General features: G+C 36.6%; 1 protein-coding gene across 8 annotated transcripts in view; it reads right to left on the bottom strand.

Annotated features, from left to right (window-relative positions):
* LOC136764272 (teneurin-3) overlaps positions 1 to 20,908 on the bottom strand; it is a 267,776-nt gene that overhangs the window by 177,039 nt on the left and 69,829 nt on the right. For all 8 annotated transcript variants that reach the window (XM_066718152.1, XM_066718154.1, XM_066718155.1 and 5 more), the window contains 2 exons: positions 16,995 to 17,297; positions 11,903 to 12,181 (listed from right to left, as the gene is read on the bottom strand). In XM_066718152.1, coding sequence (XP_066574249.1) covers positions 11,903 to 12,181; positions 16,995 to 17,226 — 511 coding nt within the window. In that variant the 5' untranslated portion in view covers positions 17,227 to 17,297. The remainder of the gene's footprint in view (positions 1 to 11,902; positions 12,182 to 16,994; positions 17,298 to 20,908) is intronic.

Genomic DNA, 20,908 nt, shown 5'->3' with positions numbered 1-20,908 from the left:
CCACAAGCTCCCACGCATTAGACAAGCTTAAGGTAAGTCAATATAGTAGTGTGTGTCCAGCCTGACTTCACAGGGGCATTAGAGGTACAAGCTGCATGACAGTTCAGTAGATGCTGTAGGCCTAATTATTAGAAGATGCATTTTGAAAGGATAGGAGCAGATGTGGCAGTTACAGTTAGATGCTCATTTGAATCAACTTTATAAGTTTCCACAGGGATTTATAGAAGTATTCATTCGGTGAGGCTGGCAGGAAAAAGTTGGTGTAATGAAGAAAGCAATTCAAAGGCAGGTTCCAATTCCCCAAACTCACATTTGACAGGGTAGAGAGGTCTTGTAAATTTAACTGGTCCCCATTGTCCCAGTAAGTGAAGCGAAAAGGGTGCTTGAAGTTCATAATGTTAAAGACCAGAGCTGTTTAGTCATTGGAAAAGCTCTGTGCATACCGTGCATTTAATAACCTCAAGCTGAGGATTTGACTGAACTACCTGGAATTGAATAGCCAAACCGGGATCCAGTTTTGGTTGACAAAACACTGACGCACTACGTGTATTAGCTTCCAGTTTGGGCCTAATCTCTTTCTATTTACCCCTTTCGTTACAACATAAGCCATTATGCTAGAACTCTGAACCAACAACTAATAACTAATGAATACATGCATAAAAAGTAGACAAGCCTCTTGTTCTGAAACTTTAACTCACATCACTTCCTGTTTAATTTTCTTCAGACCGTACGGAAGAGCAGTTTTGGGGGGATTGAACAATAGCAACTGGATTTGCTAGAAATGGTTAAGCCCTTCACAAAGGCTTTGCCATTCAATTTCACGCCGCTAAAGAAAGGTCGCAAAGCTCCGACAAAACAAATTTCAGGAGCCGTGTCTCGTAGCGAAATGAAAGCCTTCTCTGCGGAGATGTTTTTCCTTTCACTAATGTGGACAAAGAAAAATTCGACTTCTTTATATTAGTTCTTAAACTTTGTTTTTGCCGTTATTATTATTTATTGGCAACTTACAACTTATTAACGCAACTTTACACAGTTTACACAAATATTACAAAAGTGCAGTTATACAGTTAGCTATAAAATTTAATTTAAGCATTGATATAAAGTTGATACAAACTGTTGTTTTGTTACTTTTCAATTGGATTAAACTTGCTGACACACTATGTTGGGAAAAATTATTTAGGTCAATTACATTTTCATTTCCATAAAAAAAAGCTAAAAGTGAAATATTTCCATTCATAATGAGTATAACCATTATAAATTGGATGCTAATATAAAAATCCATATGTGAACATGAACTAAGGACACATCTATAATAATTTAATTAATACAGTTCAATACTACAAAAAAAAAAAAAAATATATATATATATATATATATATATATATATAAATGATGTCAAACCAGCTATAATTCAATCCTGTAATGAATTTTCAAATAAAATATTAAATACATTCAATTAAGTCTGATATCATGTATGGAAATGATTATAATACTACTACTACTTATTATTAGTATCCATAATAGTATCACACAATTGTAATAGTATGTGTATGCATATTAATACTATTTGTGAATACTATTCATTATTATTATTATCAACATTTCAAGCTTTGCAACTTTTGCCTTCCCAAAAGATTTTGAATTGCAGAGACATAACGGCAATGTGATCAATGTTTTTTTTTTTGTTTTTTTTTCAGGTTGAAGCCCTAAGCAGACCTTAAAGCATCACAGAAAGAGTTTCAGTCGAGGTCATCCAAAAAAATGAAGTCCCAGTGGACCTGAAAAATCGAATTGACCTTTGCATTTAAAATATTACCATAAGTTACATAGAAGCTGACATTCATCAGCTAAAACTTTACATCTCTGTAATTAATTATAGCCTCTCATGGCAATTAAATACGGTGCACTATAAGACAATTCACAAGGGTAAGCAGCCAAAAAAAAAATCGTCCGAGATAAAGTAATAATAAAAATGTCTTTGGTACCAAGGAGGTTGACTCTGGTCAATTTTAATTTAACAGATTAGTGAATTACTTTCTTTTTTTTCTTTCCCTAAAACTGCAAATCTGTTCTGTCAAGGGCAAAAATGATTGCCTGCAAGCAAAAGTAGATTTCATTATTTATATTGGCAGATGACACCACCTTCCCACCCTCCCACACCAACGCTTCCAATATAAAACGGTCTGAGCAGAGAGAATAACACCAAACTGGGTAATGATATAAAAGTGAATGCCATGAAACACAGTCTTGCAGATCGTGGGACTCTGGTATCATGATGTGAACACTACAGTTCAGAGGGCGTTTTAGAGAGCAGTCTTTAACATGGAAGTGGTCAAGTTTGAAAAGGAAAAAATATATATATAACACTGTCAGTTATTTTAAAGGAATGGTTCAGCTTGTAAACAAGTAAATGATTTAGCTTTGTGTATACACTGCAATAACAGTTTTATGTACTTAATTATATTTTTAAAGTTTTGCCTTTGCTTCTACAATGCTTCAGTTGTTTTACACACATTTGCAATTAAGACAGGATTTTGTAGCTGAAACATCTTGTTAGCTATTGGAGACTATACATTTTAATTAAAACCTTCATGATATACAAAGAACATGTGCTTTGCCTTCTTATAATACAGGATTTTACGACTTCCATTATTTTGGTTTATTTTGTATGTTTGCAAGTAATTAGGGTTAGAGTCAAGCGTGTATGTATTTCCCCCAAGCAAAACCACAAAAGGCACTTCGGTGTCTGAGTCAGATTTGAATTGTCAGGAGTATACTTATGCCCAAACCATTCTTCTTTCATACCTAGTTCAAGGATAAAACATGTCTGCCAATTTATTTTTATTTTTTTAAAGGAAAATAGATTTGCTTCTACTTAAGTTCAATGTCCAATTTTCACGGCATTAAACTATGACTTGCAACATTTCCAATTTTTCTTCAAACACATCACAGATGGCGTACAGCTTCTTCTGAGACCCATTACAAAATTATCATTATATTTATTCTCTTTACACATATTAATCAGTAACAGTAAAGCAGAATTTACTTTACTGCATTTATGAGGGGTGATAAATAAATTCACCATTATGAAACTTGATGCACAACTACAAATCCTATTTCACATAAAAATGTTTAGTATTCAGACCCTCTCATAGTTTGCTTTAAAGCATGCAGTCATGACACTTTGAAGTAGGAATTAATGTGTTATTTTAATCACAACCATCTCCATACATTTTAAGCAAAAACAAAAATAAGTAAATAGATCATTGATATGAAATACAAATATAAAAGTAATTGCCTAAGTATTCAAACACTTTGGTGTAGCACAACTAAATTCAGGTACACTTAATGGCCTTAAGTGGCCAACAATTAGTTGAATGACCTCTGTCTGTGTGCAGTAATAGTGTTTCTCTTGACTTCAGAATAAAAACACCTCTTTCATTGCATTTCCTTGGTCAGGTAATGAATTTCAAACAAAAACACAACCATTATCAGGAATTAAATTATTGAAAAAGCACAGATCAAGAGAAGGGTACAAAAAATAAGTCTCTGAATATCCCTGTGAGCACAGTCTACACTAGATCAGGCCGTCCCTCCAAACTGAGCAGTCAGGCAAGGACGGATGCCACTGTGAGGCCAACGACCACTTTGACAGAGCTACAGAGTGCAATGGCTGAGATGGGAGAAAATGTGCATCAGTCAACAATATGCAGAACAGTTCACAATTCTAGCCTGTATGGCAGGGTGAAAAGAACAAAGCCATTACTAAAGAATAAGCCATGTCAAAACACCCAAGTGATCCAGCAAAAATGTGGCAAAAGGTGTTGTGGTCAGACGAGACCCATTAGGAAGTTTTATGTCTAAATGCCAAGTGTGACGTTTGACCCAACACACACAATGTTAGATTTTTCAATGCTCAACCAAATACTGGTTTCACTGGCCAGCTATCAAAGACGGGATATTTAGTGCTTTCATTCAATACCAGCCCTGGATTGAATCCTGAATACATGTTCAAGACATTTTATTTTCTGTATCTCTCTTTAATACCACACTAGAAATCAAACTAATTAGGCTCAGCCTGCTGGGAACCTGCTTTGGCCAGGCCTCTGTATGGGCTTTGGCTCCTATGCTCAAAGTGCTTTGCCCATACAGCCGAACTACAGCGTTGAACCTCAAAACACAATTAAATCCATATCTCTACACTTTCCCTGAGAATACAGAGAACGAAGTAACTTATTGTTACAGATTATGCCCAATGAGATGAATGGGACTGCAGTTGTGTCCTTTAAAAATGTTTTATGGCTTAATATGTCTTGATGTATTGGGCCTTGGGTGAAACTGCATTTATTTGATGTATATGTCCATGTTTTGGTAAGCTTTTAGACAATGGATGAGAGTAATATGAACATAGCAGACTACAAATGAGGGCAGGCCTGTAAACCCTTGTTTACACAAAAACAAGATGGTTTGATAAATGGCGAATTTTGTTTCTATTCAAGAACCACATAAAATAATAACCCCTGCTGCATAGCATGTGGGAAAACCGAATCTAATGAACAACATGTGCACATTATATTATATTCAAATCTATTAAACTCAATGTTGATGTGATACAGCATCCTTCACTGAGTTGCAACAGAGCGCTTCACACAAGCACTGTATCTTTAAGAGTGTTCTCCTCCATTAATGGCATCGTGTTACTTTCGGCCCCTTTCCTCCACCCTGGATCGCTGTGCCATGAAGACAGCATATGGATGCAGTGAGGCTCAAGGCATCGCACAACTCAAGACCCCCCCCCGTCCTCCCAGGTAGCTCCATCTCCGAGGCTGGTCTCTGTGTTGCCACAGGGAGCGGAGTGTTTCTCTGTCAATATGGGCATTGTTGTTCTTGATGGGGGTGAGCAGCATCCGGTGATAACACATCCAAGCAAACAAAGAGGGAGATATTGATGTCTCAGTGGGAAGCAGGATTCTTGACCTGCCTGAGCAACAAACTCCATTCACCCTGATTTTTAATTTTCCTTTGTTGCTGTCCTGTTTGGTTTTCCCCTCCCCTGCACCTGCAGCTTTTACAAAGTGAATCAAGTGTTGCTGGAGCTGCCATTTCCATTGCAGTATTTTAAGGTGCTAACCCCCCCCCAACTAATGAAGTTTGCTGCTGTTTATCATGTTCCTGGTGACAATACTGCCTGCTTGCTCTCCTGACACAATATTGGGAATGAAATCAGGAATTCATTACAAGCCAATATTTCAGGCACGCTCGCCTGTTTGTGGAGCCTTTCTAATCACCCGGACTCGCATTACAGTAAGCACAATGTGTTGAGAAGTCGAACAGCTACTTGATTGATAATTCCATTTTAGTTTTTTCCTTATGTATCTGTAATTTAATTAGACCAGTGATTACTTGATTACAATAGGAGAACAGCTGCCGCTCTTGTTACCTGATGATTGACTGTTACACTGTATGCATGAGAAGTAAATTGTGCACGTGCACACACACACACACACACAAATACACACACACGTGCACGCTTACACACATGCGCTCATAAACACACACAATCTAATTACTTCCAACAAAGAAGAGAAAAATCAGTGTACAGCACTTTCAGATGCTGTCCTTATGTCAAAGGAGGAAAGACAAAGGTTTCGTCAGCCAGTGTAAGGAGGAACAATATTCAGAAGAGGATGCACACCATTTTTTAATTTCTTTTCTGTTTTCAATATATTGAACCCCTGAATTGTTTCAATATTTGTCTTTGAGCTCTCAAGTTATTGAGTATTACGTTTGAAATGCCATCACTTATCCAATGTTTGACACCTGCCCGCTTCAAAGAACATAGTTTGCTGATTCTCTCAGATTGATACCATTAAATCCATCCATTAAAATACATGGTACACGTATTACAGAATAACAGTAATGTAGCAATGCAGACAGGACACTAGTTGATGTGGGTCTTTTGGATATCTTCAGTTCAGGGTATCCCACAGTAAGGATCATGGCAGGCAGCTACCCATATCAGGGCAGAATCATGATCCTCTGAATGGGTTTCCATCTTTGTGTCCTCCATAAAACCACTGCCCACTTTAAATACATGACCATTAGCACAGCTGGTCAGAAGACCCTCTTTGAAGATCTCTATATATCAGGCAGAGGGCACAGTTTTACACCAGGTGTGACCGTGCGGTAGTCCAGTCATCAGCGCTCAGCCGCTGTGTGCTCAGTCACCTGCCACGAACCCCACATACCGCGAGTGGGCTGATCCCACATGATCCCTGTATAAATATCCCAGCACACCCACACTCCTACGCTGCCCCATATGGAGGCTTTGCCAGGAACCGGCTGCAGACTCAGAGAACAGAAGTGCAAGTTTGGTCCATGCAACAGTGAAGGTGAAAATAAAATAAGGAAAACAAAACTGATGTCACTTAAAGGACTAATATGTTCTCATGCACTTTATTTCCATTCTAGTTAGTCCACGAGGCGTGATTGTAGACTGCCTGCATGTCCCAGTGACTTCTCTGTAACAAATTCCTGCCTGACACTAATCGCCAAGGATAACTTGTTAAACAGCTGGTTAAGCTTTTAAGATATTTACAGGATTTATGTTGTTAGTGACACATATTGCTTTATCCAATTAAGAAGAGACACTTGACTTTTAACTGGGGGTTTTATCCTTTACTGTGCTGTGCTGCTTCCTTTGCTCGGGAAAAATGCAACATTTTGATCAAACAAAATTATATTTATATAAAAAAAAAACAATGCCACCAACGAAAACCTTTGCAGCTGGAACATCGGTGGTACATAGTTACATTGACAAGAAACAGTAGAAGTTATCTCAGAGAATTTGATTGTGCTCTATATTGTTGTATATGAACATGCCTGCTAATATTTTCCCTTTAAACAGCACAGCTTCCTGTTCGTTCCTAAAAGAAAACATTAATCACAAAACTTGTTTTAGGTTTATTTATATGACAGCAGGATAATATGAGATTGATAAGCAGCCTAATAAAATACTGATCACCTCTTTGTAACAGCTTACATCTACCATAAAGGAATATTAGAGGATATGCCTTTTGTTGTTGAAATAACACTAAGAAAATGTAATTAAAAGGAAGTTTATGCTGTATTTATTGTATCGTGTAATTCAGAATGCAGAATATAAGTTCTTTATCTGAGACTTTCAATAATGCATTAATATTGACTGAACAGGCCGAGATCTTTACAAGCTTGAGATGAAATATGTCAGGGAGATTTGATATTACTGATAATTGGGGCCTCCGCTGTTAGCCTGGATCTTAATTAAAAAACAAGAGAGGGGACAGGATTTGGGTTCCATTCAATACGATTGATAGGAGGGCCCTTGCAACCAAAATGTTATATCTCAGCAGGCTTGATACTTTTCCATGTATTGTATATTTTAATAATTAAAAAGAGGAGGGAAGGAGAAAAAAAAACAGAAAAAGGAAAAAAAAAAAAACAGGATAAAAGTCACAGTAGGGAACCCCGCTAACAAGACCCCAATCGACTGCAGCCCTCCAGACATGTATGAAAAGACTCCAAAGGAATCCGTCACTGGGGGGTTTTAAACAGGTCAGTACACAGCAGTGTGCTTTTGAAATGAGTGATTCAAGGCAACGCAGATGACAAGGAGCAGGCGTCACACATACTGTACGAACATGGCTGAGAGTGACTCTGCCGAGCAGTGCCGTTATCACGACTGCGTTTCTGTTCATTGTGATACAATTAATTAATTATCTTATTATAATTATGATCATCCTTATTCTCGTCAATAACACCGTTTGGTAATAAAAGATGGATAAAGCTGGCACAGATTTGCTCTTTCCTCTGCAGTGTTGCCAGCTAATGTTTTATATGCTCGGTGCCGCTTTCATCCCCAAACACAGCTCTGTGGAAGCAGGCATGTGGTTAAAGCACTTTTCTTTGATTCTCAACTTCCTCCGCCCCCCTGGGACAGGAATGCTTTCCAATCAGCCTGTCAGGTTGGGAAGGAAGATCTGGGCAATTCTCTTAATAGCCGATGGGAGAAGCGGGGCCGGTGTGCGTCTCTTGTCTCGTAGACACCGTAAAATGAGCACGGCCCCTTTGTGGCAGGCAGGCAGGCAGGCTCGAATCTTCACTGGCACACAAAGGCACGCTGAACTGGGATGACCTCAGTTTACTGTCTCCATTACTGGAATTTAAGGCCGATAAATGATTTGCCAAAAACACTTTACATGTGATTTACATCAGTGTTTGTGTAAAGTTCTCCAGTTAATGGATAAGATCAAAAAAAAAAAAAAAAACCTCATCCAGAGCGCCCCCTCATCACAACGTTATTTAATAGCTGCTTTAGATGGCAAGAAATGCCAGATTCGGTCTTCGGTGATGGCTGGTTTACATTACCCAAGCTTTCCAAATACAATTACTTTGTCTGCTTTGATCTTTAATACTACTCAGCAGAGGCCAATGGTTTAGTCATGTAAACATTGGCTAATTTTAGGTGAGATGGCAAAGAACTTGGAAAAAACCTGAAAGTAATTGCTCATCACTTTAATGTCTCCAAACGCTGCTTTTGGATGGACTGCTGTATAGAGTAGGGCTGCCACCAGGACATATAACACCATGAGCCCTTAAGACAGGACAGGTGTTGAAATCTGCACTTAAACTCTTCAACCGGGAATTAACACACTTCAGCAACAAGCACTGGCACTTTGTATAACTGATACCTGTGCCTCCTGACCACCAGGCAGATTAGGAAAAAGACAACAGATTTTTGCAGGGGAAAAACGACTTGTACCACTTTTGATTTCGGACAGCTGTGTCTCAGTATCCTCTGTGTGCTTTAAAGCTGATCAGATGTTCACTAGTGCTGATCATTAGCAAAGAGTCTGGAGGAGTTAATGGGGTCAGTTTGAAAAAAGAAAAGGAAAAGGTCTCATCTTAAATGTGTTAAACGAGTGTGCGGGAAAGATGGATGTGCAATAATCTGTCCCCTTTCCGAGTCTGCTAGGATTACACGGCTAAGTGACAGTCTTGCTATAGAGACGTCTAGCACATGGGAACAGGAAGGCAAACATTTTATATGGCTAATTTCAGAAAAATCTATTCTCAACAAAAGTAAGCTGATTATCTCTTGCATAAATCAATGAGTTTGATAGAGCCACAAATAATGATTAACTATGAGAAAAGCTCCTGTTTGTTTTTGCTGGTAGCTCAATGAAAGCTGCTAGAATAGAGATAAAGGATTGATTCAGCTATCAAACCAGTTCAGCAAAAATCAATGATTTTCTGCAACTATGCACAAGGAAAAGAAATTTGCTTCAGTCAGAATACATTTTTTACAAAAAGTCTGAACAAATCAGATTTAGCCACTAATTTCCATACCTGGCACCTGAGAAATGTAAATGTAAATGTAAATTCTGCTTTGCAAAAATGCCTATTTATGGCTATGGATTTAAAAACCACACTTCCGCAATCACACTTGGATCGGTTTGAAATATACGTAGGATCTCAGTCAACATTCGAGATTATATAATTATACATGTATTCAGATAAAACAAGTTATTCCACAAATAAAGTTTAAAAATGAGACAAAAGCCAATGTAACCCATTTTGTTGAAAAGCAGTAATAAAAATGTTGGAAATCTGCACCACAAACTCTTTTGTAATGTAATTAACAATATTAATTTGCAATAATAAGAAAACCGTGAGTCTCTAAGGAGACATTAGTGTTTGAAATGGAGTCCCTTGGCTTCTGAGCACCTGAAATCATGTGTTTTTAAAATACTACTCAAATTATAATTACAACAAATAAGAAGAGCACATTCAGCATTTTATTTCCTCAACATCATTAATTAATATAAAACAATGTTACTGATATTACTTTTTTCAAGGCCTTAAAAAATAGCACACATCATCACTTTTGATGCATGCTTATCTTAAAGTACTACTGACAATAGAGAGAAAAACAAAAACAAAACAAAAAACTCTCAAAGCAACTGGCATTAGCATGGGCTCCTAAAGAGCATTCAGTGTACCTGGAGTACAAAATGTAACATTTCTTTGAAGAAGTCCTCCAGCTTTCTTAATATACTATATGCCTGAAGGGTGTGCTAGCCTACTGGATACAAATTAATGAATTAACAACCACCAAAATAATTTCTCAGCTCCCTCGTTGATTTACATCATCTGTTTTGCCTGTGCATTCCTACCCCACACTCCGAAGCAGATTTGTAACTTATGAAAATGATTTAGCAAATGATACATATTTTAAGATGCAGTGCTTTGATTCCAATGATTCACTTCCACCCTCACACGACAGAGTCTGCGCTGTCTCCAGGCAGGCTTGACTGCGAAAACCCCCAGAGCTGCTTACGTCTTAAGATACTGTCCAAGCTGAGTGTCTGAAGACTCGTTCAAAATCTTTTTTCAAATAAGATCAATTCGCTCGCAAACTGGATCCTTAAACAAATACAGAAACTCAGACAAAACTTGTCTTGTTTATTTGTCTTGCATTTCTTTCCTCAGGAATGTTTTAATATAAAAAAAAAATCAAGAAGTTTAAAATCACTAGTGCAGAATATCAGGTCACAAGCACCTCTGTTGTATTTTTTGCTCTGCTATGCAAGTTAACCTCACTTACTATATTGCTGTACTGTGATCTGTTTTATTTCTCTGTATAGCTCTTTGATTTTGTATGGCACACTGTGTTTTCTTACACAGCTCCACAGCTTAGCATGGCATTTTTTAAAGGCCCTTATAGAATGTGAGATTGGAAAAAAATGATGCCAGCCAAATAAAATAATAAAAATAATATATACATAGGATCAAAATACTTCCAGAGATTATTTCTGGCATAATCTCATTTTTCGTAAATATTCAGTGTTAAGGAATGAGGTAACATGAGAAACCAACTGCTAAAAGAGCGCTGCCTGCAGAGCTGGTTCACAAGGCCTATGCTTTCTTCCAAACTTTGGACAGATTTACAAATTCAATCTAAGGTTAGAGGAGTTTGTTCACCAAAATACAGAAGAAACAGAAAAAGAAACAGAGTAAAAAAATAAAATAATAATAATAAAAACGCAGAATTGTCTTGGCTGGAAGTTGCACTGAACAGCACTCACACAGCAAGCAGAGTTTTTCAAACATGCACAACTTCAAATGCCAATCAAAAAAGGCACGGGAAATAAGAGAGAGTTTTCCTGATCAAGAACACTATGCACAGCCCACTAACCAATATAGCTCTTCTCCCTAAAGCACGGTGTACATTTCACACACTTCTGCCACGATATCCCAGTCGCAAACAGCATCCCTCTATGTTTCAAGCATGATCAAATTTGCACTTCAAACCACTGAACTCTGTTAATCAAGCATTGTGCACGCTCACTCATCCGTCTCGGCAGCCCAAAATTTCTAGGCAAAATCTAGGAGTGCAAAACTCACAAAGATAGCTTTTGATTGTGGTCTAGCCCAAGGGAAAACTTGAACAAAACTTTGCTTTGCATCCCCCTGTAGAGAAGAACAGGTGACACAGTTTTACAGAGATCTTGCGTTCGCTTCTTCAGAGCCAAGCCATCAAACTCACATTAATCCCCGAACAGTGGCTCTACCTTTTTAACCTTGCCTGTCAATGACAACTTCTGCACAAAAAGTGTGGGGGAGAACCCTTTGCAATCAACTTTCACTCCTTTTAGATGAGGATGCACGAGCTTATTCCTTTTATACATGGCGCATTAGGGACAGGCACACACGGCGTATCTACTTAAAGGTAAATACCGATTCATTGGCAATTACCATTTTCTTGAATGTGACATGTTGGGGCTATAGATATCTGAACAAACACTGACATGCCAGCGAGGCTGAAGCGGGATTAAAAGATAAAAGGGGAAGCTAGACTCACCATTCTCGCTGTCAGACTTATTCTCGTGTTCTGTGTCGGTCAGGGTGAGGGCCGAATTGGAGCGACTTGACAGGCAAGAGCTGCGCCCGGACTTGACCCCACGACCCCACAGTCGCATGGCGTGCTCCGGAGACATGACTCCTTCGTTCTCGGTGTCAACGTCTGACCCTGCGCCAACCGAGTACCCACGATGGGGGAGCCCCATCTCCGCACAGAAAGCCAGGCCTCTTCGGGTGGCTGGTTCACAAATCCCCAGCTGCCTAAGGGTAAAATTCTGCCCTGTTTCAGAGAAAAAACAAACACACATCAACATGAAGAAAATGTCAGTTTCTTCTTGCTTGTTTTATTGAAAACCTCGCATGTTAAAACAGACGGTTAATTTTTGGAGTGCGATTTCCCTCCCCAGATATCACCTGGGGTGTGTTTGCCAAGGTTTCCATGCGTTATGCCTGAGAACTTCCTTTTGTTTCTCCTCTTACATTCCCATCCCTACACATGGCGCACTCAGGTCTGTTTTGTTAGCACTTTAAGTGACTATCACAGCCTCTCAGGTGTTAGGAAAATAAAGTCTGACAGGTAAATGGGGTTGGGGTACATTCTTCTGCACAAAGCGTTTACACAATGAAAAGATTCTCGCTTTAGGCTCAGGCGAAAATTGATAGGCCTGTCTTTTAAAGGATTATCTTTGCTAAACTGAACCCAAAACCTAAAATGGTGTTTCTGTAAACAGCATTCCTCTGTAGTGATTCTTCACCGAGGTGAGGAGAGAAGCTGTAGAGAGGGAAGGCACTGTACAAATAACCGCACTCAGAGGTGGTAATTTTGTCTGTCTACGTCCAACAATGAGCTGAGGCACGTTTTATACTCGGCATAATGCAACTGTAAGTCTGGTGCCAAGTAACATTTTTGAGAATGTATTTTCAGCACCTCATAGTCATGCTTTTAAGTCTAACTTAGAAAAAGGGGGATACCAAACCAACATTAACACATAATAAGAAAAGCATAAACTGTTCACAACATGCCAAAAGCAAGTGTTCATGTCAGAATCATGCAGAAGTGCTTCAATAGATAATAGAAAGCTAAAAGAAAAGCACATCTCAATTTGATCTTTATTTTTCTGAATCACTTGTTATAGACTAGCCATTAAGTAATGTCTTAATTATATGTTCTATGTAAAGATATACCATACCATGTTTGATATGTAATTAATTGTGGTAAATTGTTATAACAAAAGGACCCATGAATACTGTTGATTTATGTTTTTTACTCTTTGTAAATCTAAGAATAATTTAATGAGTAAATTAATTACAGATTTTAAAACGTTTTCACAAACAAAAGTCTTAAATACATCACAACAGTAGCAAGCTGAGGTTTTATGACAACACGTCTGGCTCTAGAAACAATGTTTCATTGATGCATAATAACACAGGGGAGGGAGGGGAGGTTTCCATACATCTATCTGCTGGAAAAGAAACAAGTAAACAAAGGTGCAGAATGTGTTTTAGGATGGGATTTTTGTTAAATTGCATATGAGAAAAACAATACTGAATGAATTTGGAATATTAATTTAATATAATGTATAAACATTTCCTCTATTTAAGATTTTATTTAGATCCAACCTAATAATAATAATAATAATAATTATAATTAAAAAATCACACATTATACTCACAATTTGTTTTCATATTTAATTATATGTGACACTTTCAATTTATCAAATATGGAATTAACAAAAGGGACATTTTAGGCAAGTGACAACTTTGAAAGACTAGAAGATATATATGTTTAAATATACGTCTCAAATAAAACAAAAAACAAAAAAACAACTAATAAAATTCCTTAAAACATTCATTTTAATTTTTCCAAGATCAACTTAAGAGAATTTAAACATACTCTTTGAACAATTGAATTCCTTCAGACACAGAACTTGTTCCACTAAATTAAAGATATTAAATGGTCAAAAAATAAAAATTAATGCTGCAAGCATTAATACAAAAATTAATAAAAACTTGAAAGTTGGTGTGTGAAATTCTGACTGAAGAAAAATAAATAACCCAATCAATAAATTGTGTGTATGAGTACATATGCAATGTGTGCTCTCTAAATGACAGTAAATTATTTATTATTTCAGAGTTGGCCACAGTAAAACTAGTTAAGCGGAAGGCAATTCTCAGCAATTATCAGTTTAGCTTGATGTTAAACCAGTCCCCACCCCACAAACAAAAGAGCTAATTTCCACCTACCATTCCATTGTTTTAAAACATATATATTATAGATATAAAAAATATACATATATAAAAGTAAAGATCAGTTTTGTTGTTCTATTTCCAAATAATACTGACATTAAATGCTTTCTTCTGCATTTATGACATTTCTATGTAAAATGAATATATGTATAGAGCTAGAACTAGAGCTATGCAATCATATTTTAAAATTATTTAATTTTTTTCAGAAGCAAGTTGTTTAAATTGTTGAGATTATTGTACTTTGCCACATTACCTCTTTTAGGAGATGCACACAAAGAAACTAAGAAAATAAAATAGACTAAAATATTAATATTAATTATATTGATCCCTGTAAAATAATTTTCAACACTTTGTTATGTAAAATTCCAATTCTAAATTAGTAAATACAATTATTATACATATAACTGCAGGCATTATGCCGGTGCTAGAATCGATCTGCTTGATTATTATTATATATTGTAGATATCAATCTTAAAAAATGTACAACTACATTATACATTATATTAATATAGGCAGACATTTGATTTAGATAAATATATTGCTTCATTTAAACACCTAATGCATGAATCTTTCAGCTTAAAATATAAAAATGTGTTTGTTCAAAAGCATGAATTATTAAAATATGATTTCCTAAACTACTATTAAACGCAACCAAAAATGTTACATTTTTGTAATTGCAAATACTACACTTAAAAATGCATCAGCTGGTTAATCTTTAATACTGCCTAGACTAAACAGTGCTAAAGAAACCTATTTACATACTGTAGTAAGTATATGTTTCTAATAAACTTTTGTTTCATTTCCTCTGGGCCGCACAAGTATGTTCTGCTTGGCAAAATATCTTACAGCTATGTGGCTATTCTCAATCATGTCTGGAAAGCATTCATGCCAGCTATCCATGATTGATTCCAGTTATAATTATACATTGTGAACACAGTCAACAATGTGGTGCTTTTCATGTGGATACTTTAAGATATAGCCCTAATCCAATTAACAAAACACTTCGATGCACTCTTTTCCCTGAGTTGAAGCTCGCACATGCAGTTTGTATATGTAATGCAGCATTTCAAAAACAGACAACAAACACTCCTGTTTCATTCCCTGCAAGTACTCTTATTTACTATTGTATATGTATATATATATATAGTTATATAGTTACATTGGAACAGAAATCATACACTTTGAAGTATGAAAGAGAAAGCATTTGACAGAGAATGTGGTGTATCAGAGGAAAAGAAGGTTAAGTACTGTGTTCATTATGCAGCTAAGTACAGAAATGCCTTGAGTAGTCAATGCTCATTAAATTAAATAAAAATAAATACATAAACAAAATAGAAAGTACAGATAAGTGTCCAAGAATATATGTGTATACAGAAACCCAAGTTCTAGAACCCAGGTTCAATTTCCCTAACATGCATACATTGAAATATTAATAGATTCAAATATTGGTGACCTGAAACGGAGTTCAGCAAAATCCAACCTCTATAGTTTTTGTTCGGCTACATATTTGACCCTGTTATGTTCACGTTATGTTTTTGTCATCTGTCAATGGAGTTTTAGAATCAGATTTTTGTATAAACATTTCTTTCTCTACTACACTGAAAGTGATGTTTAAACGGACGATATGTGGAATGCTCAATGTAATTAAAATGTAATTATCCAAATATTATGTTGGTTAAACTAGTTAAACTAGTAAGCATTTATCCACAACTTTCTACGGGTTATTTTGTCATAATTAATCTAGTAGAAAGTTTTGATTTCAGTACTGGAACATGATAGCACTTGAATTAATTATATCAACTCCACAGTGCTATACAATTACTGGTAATAAACAAAATAACCCCAGTTTCTAAAGTAATTTTCTCTGGGTCATGTCTGAATGCATTATTACTGTTGATAAAACTAAGATTTTATTAAGCCAAACACTGAAAAACTGTGCAAAAAACAGACATCGTTGTTAGTATGATGGAGGAAGCCCAAAAACAGCATTGACTTGCTTCAGATGACATGCAATTACCATACAATAAGATAGTGACTGCTGTTTAATTAAAATTCTATTAATTTTAAATGAACACCAATTAACATTCAATAAATTTTTTCATGATAAGATAATTAAGTAATTATGTTTTTTCCATCAAATATTTATGAAGTGTTAATTGGAGTTTGTGAACAATCAATAAATCAGTAATGAACGAAAATCAACTTTCTTACTGTATATAAAATATGTACTAACAAATCATTAACTGGCGTTTTAATCACACTATTAACTTTGAATGAAAAACAGATAAGTTTTAGTACTTAATGTAAAGCTGATAATTACATAACCCCATTATCTGTTATTTGCTCATTAAATGTTAATTGCATCCAGTTTCAAATTAATATGGTTTATTAATTATGTTTTTAATTTTGTGGGCAATTTGGAGAGGTGGTGGAGTTGAATTTCATAGGAATGGACAACCAAGGGCTATTCTGTTTTAAATAATAAATGCATTTTCTGTTATTCATAATCATAAAGTCATAGAAAAATAAAAATTAATATCAATATTTCTAGATGCAGGGGGGATGTATCATTCTATCATTAAAAACTTGTACAAAAAGCTCACTGTTAGCCCTTCAATTTGATCTGTCGTGAAATAATTCCTTTGTAAACCTTTTATCAATAGCCTAAAATAAGGTTGAATCTTTCAATCAAATTGAACCTGAAACCCCCCACTACACCAAAACAAACTAAAATGGGGGGAAAAAAGAATGACAGCAAGATCAAACAGACCTGGGGTGACCACCCAGCACCATGCATTTCATCATCATTTTTTACACCATTTAAAACTTTTTTCTCTTCCACTCACCTTGCCTGGTGTACTCGTCTGCCTCTCTGTGCACCATTTCTTTTACTCTGTTTCCGTACAGCAGGCGAGAAGAGTCATGATCGAAAGCCTTCAGTGTCTCGCTGGAGCTGTAGGATTTTTGGGTAGGCACTCTGCACTCCTCACTATCCACGGAGGAGTTGGTGTAGCGACGCTCTTTGTCTCGCCTGCTCTTTGTCAGGGAGCAATAAGGCCTGCGTTCTTTCACATCCATACTTCAGGCATTCTGTGTCCAAAGCAGTCTAGCTCACTGGAAACTCCACCCCGAATTCAGCTTAGGTCTACCTGGTCAAATAGAAAGCAGACAGCGGTCAGATAAGACTAATCTGGGCACTTAATCTTCCAAGGATTCACAAATCCCCTGTCGCAGTCGTATGTGCAAGAATTTGCATGCATGAACTCCTGATTCGGAGGGAGGTTTGGAGGAAAACGGGAAGAGGGAAAAAAAAATGGAGAGAAAAGCTTAATTGATTGCTCTCTTCGTCTGTTGTACATATGATAATTTGCACACATCCATTAAAGAGGGGTTTTAAAACAAATCAAAGTATCAAGGCGAGAAAAGCGAAAGTTTCATTAACTGCTGCCAGTGAGAATTAATAAAATCTACCTATGATGTCCTGGGAACACAAATGCATTAAACCAGACAGCCGAGTAGTAAATGTTAAGGAGCCCTAGGGTGCTTTTCACATGTTTATTAGTAAAACTTTCGCTTTTTCCAATTCTCTGTTCTGATAATTGTGCTACTTTAATTTCTTTGCTACCCACCACCCCCTCCTTTTTTCTACAGGTTTAACAGTCAGCATGTTAACTTCAGTACTGCAGATTTTACTCATTTTTAAATGTTGTTTTACATAAAAATATTTGTATTAGTCTTGCTGTGTGGAGAAAATTCCACCCACATTACTAACTGGCACAGGCTAGGACGCCTCACCTAAATCATTTGAAGCTCAGAGAGGAGTTTTCGGGTTAATGAAATAAAACATCACCTCCCCTGTCTGATATGTATGCATTTATTTGTTTTAAATTCAGCAAATGTTGTACCAGTAGATGCTGGTAAAACAAAATAAATCAGAAAAGAGCAAATTCCCATTAATAGCTCAAATGTTTGTTTTTGATATCATATTTATGATAACCATTCTGGCTATTTAGCATCAGTTTTCGAATTAACAAAAGCTGCATTATACTGATGCCTTCCGTTTGTGGGAGACATAGATCAGTTTGTAAATTCCCCACAAGTTATTTTCTCTTCAAACGAAACTCCCTTCCCCTCTCACTGCAGCCCAACCCAATTTATATCCCGACAGAGAGGACTAACAACAGCACACCATCAAAAAAGGCCAAGGATGCCTGTTCCCCTCGTTCATTGTCTTGTAAACATTTACAGAAGCTGATAAGGACTGCAGGATGAGAGACGATGTGGATTGTCACCAGAACTGTGAGAAGTGCTTATGGGAAAATAAGATTACTGTCTAAATCACCTAAGCATCCAGTCTGTCACTGCAACACTGCACTCATAGGATTGGACGGCTTCACAAAAAGAGGTGAATACTGGGTCACGTTCCTCTTATCTGTATTTGTCTTTGCCTCTTTACTGGAGGGCGAAAAATGAAGCTGTTCATACTTCAAATAGTTTGGAAGCGGTAAGTAATCTAAACCACAATATAACTGCTATTATTATACGATTAGCAGTGTTAAAATCTCTGTTGTCTTCATGTCAAGTAAGAGCAATTCAAAGGTCTCTAGCCAATTAGTAAAGATTGGATTTTTCATGTTGGCACATTAAAATAATATATACTATGTAGGTGTTCATCACTAACAATAAGAACAACAATAATAGTTGAAAAGGTTCACATTTTCTTCTATGGATTATAATTTTTTTTTTAAAAATACAAAATTAAACAAAAGACATAACCACCTATTAACATTTACTGTGGAACTGAAGAAAGGGTTTACAAATAATGATGGTGGAAACAGTTTTAATGTATAACTAGCTATTAATGCATAATGATAAGGTCATATTTTTACAAAAAATCCACTGCAGTTAAAAAAAAAAAATGTACACAGGAGGTCTACATTTTCATGCCAAAATGGATAAATGCAAAATATTGAAGAATATACAATTGCTGCTGCAATTTACTAAATTAACATTTAAAACCACTCTTGTTTTTGTTTTAATATAAAGTATAGGTTTTCCTGTCTAAACCGGCCTGCACTCGATTTACTTTTGGCTTTGTTGCTAAGCACTCCTATAGCATCATTGTAAATTAACATTAATGTAAAGGCTATACCTATAACTAAAGCAAAAACTGAGGAGAAAGAAAAAAGAAAGGAAGAAAGGAAAGATGCTGGTGAATCATCTATGCATTCTCCAGGAAACAAAATACTGATAAAAAGCCCTCAAATAAAGACTAACCAAAAATAACACTTGCGGAAGGTGAAGCACTCCCAAGAAAAAAAAAAAAAAAAGCAAAGCTGCGACAGTTGTTTTGCATTTAAATGCAACATCCACATCAAAAACTCACAGAGGTTGTTTGATTTACGTACTTATTTATATTCTTCACTACAAAAACAATGCAAACAGGAACACAAACGCACCAAATATAGACTCCTCTAGTGTTGCTGTTGTTGTTGTGGCTTTTTTTGTTTTGTTTTGTTGTGGTTTTTCCTACAAACAATTTAAACAACTAATCACCCGTATGATATTAAAAGCCCCCAAAAAATAAAAAAACAAAGACACTAGGAAGTAGCTGGAGTCGATGCATTCAGACGCATCAAGAGGGGAAGCGAATGGGAAAAATGACACTTGGCAGGCACGGCCCACCATTACTCAGGCTGATGAATCCTAAAACCTGGTTATATCATGTCATCATGGACTCAGACTGCCTGTCTAATGATGGGTGCCAGGCTGCCTTGGAGCCAGGGAGCCGATCCCCTCGCCCTCACGCCGAGCATCGCCCTCAGACACGCCGACAGGCCTGCCTCGCCTCCAGCGGCACTTCAAAGTTATTTCTGTCTCTGCAATTCTCCTAGTGCCGCTTCACTTGTAAATAATACAAATTATATTTTTATTGACGACACTTTATATTACTCTAGCGCGTTGTTTTTTTAATCTGTTTTATTTGCAGGAAATAACTCTGATCGGCATGGACGGTTTCAGTTTCCGAAGAAGGACATAACAATCAAGTAAAATACAAATTATTTTCCAAGAAGACGGGGAAGAAACCTTTGAGCCTGATATTGTGAAGGCACTTCCAAAACATGTTTTTTTCTTAATGTTACACCTAGAGAGAAGCCCTCCCAGTAGTACAGTGTTGTGCAACCTCTTTGTGTTAAACAAGTAGTGCATTGTTACTCCTCCAGTTTGCTTTAACTAAAAACTCAGATACATTTTTTATGACAATAGCCACACAAAGGGACTCATCAATAATTCAAATAATACATTTGTTACACTCCATTGTCTTGCCATTAAGAAATATCCGCACGGCGCTATCCATAGCAAATTCAATACCATGTTTTATTTATGCTTTATCTCATTGTCCATAATATTAAAAAGGGGAAAAGCAGGAAATGAAAACGCAGACGATATGACCCCGATTAGCAAATCAGCAGGATGACAATTGTAAAAGGCAAGGAAAACGGTAAATGACATCACAATGCAATGTTTGCAACTGAAGTGACCCACATTCCTTATATAACTAAATGATGCATTTTGTTGCGGTGGTTTTCATTGGAGGATTACCTGCTGAAACAGCACATCTTCCCCCTCTCTGAGCCTCTTTGTTCTATAATTATATTTCAGAAAATCTGTGCTAAATATTAACTCGGACCCCTTTGACCCGGCCTTCTGCAAATAAAGGCAATAAAAGGAAATGTCCACTTTAACATTCTTAAGGGAA

Source organism: Amia ocellicauda, chromosome 12, assembly GCF_036373705.1.
Source record: "Amia ocellicauda isolate fAmiCal2 chromosome 12, fAmiCal2.hap1, whole genome shotgun sequence".
NCBI lineage: Eukaryota > Metazoa > Chordata > Actinopteri > Amiiformes > Amiidae > Amia > Amia ocellicauda.
The sequence above is the reverse complement of the archived record's forward strand: the minus strand, read 5'-3'. Positions and strand labels throughout refer to the sequence as shown.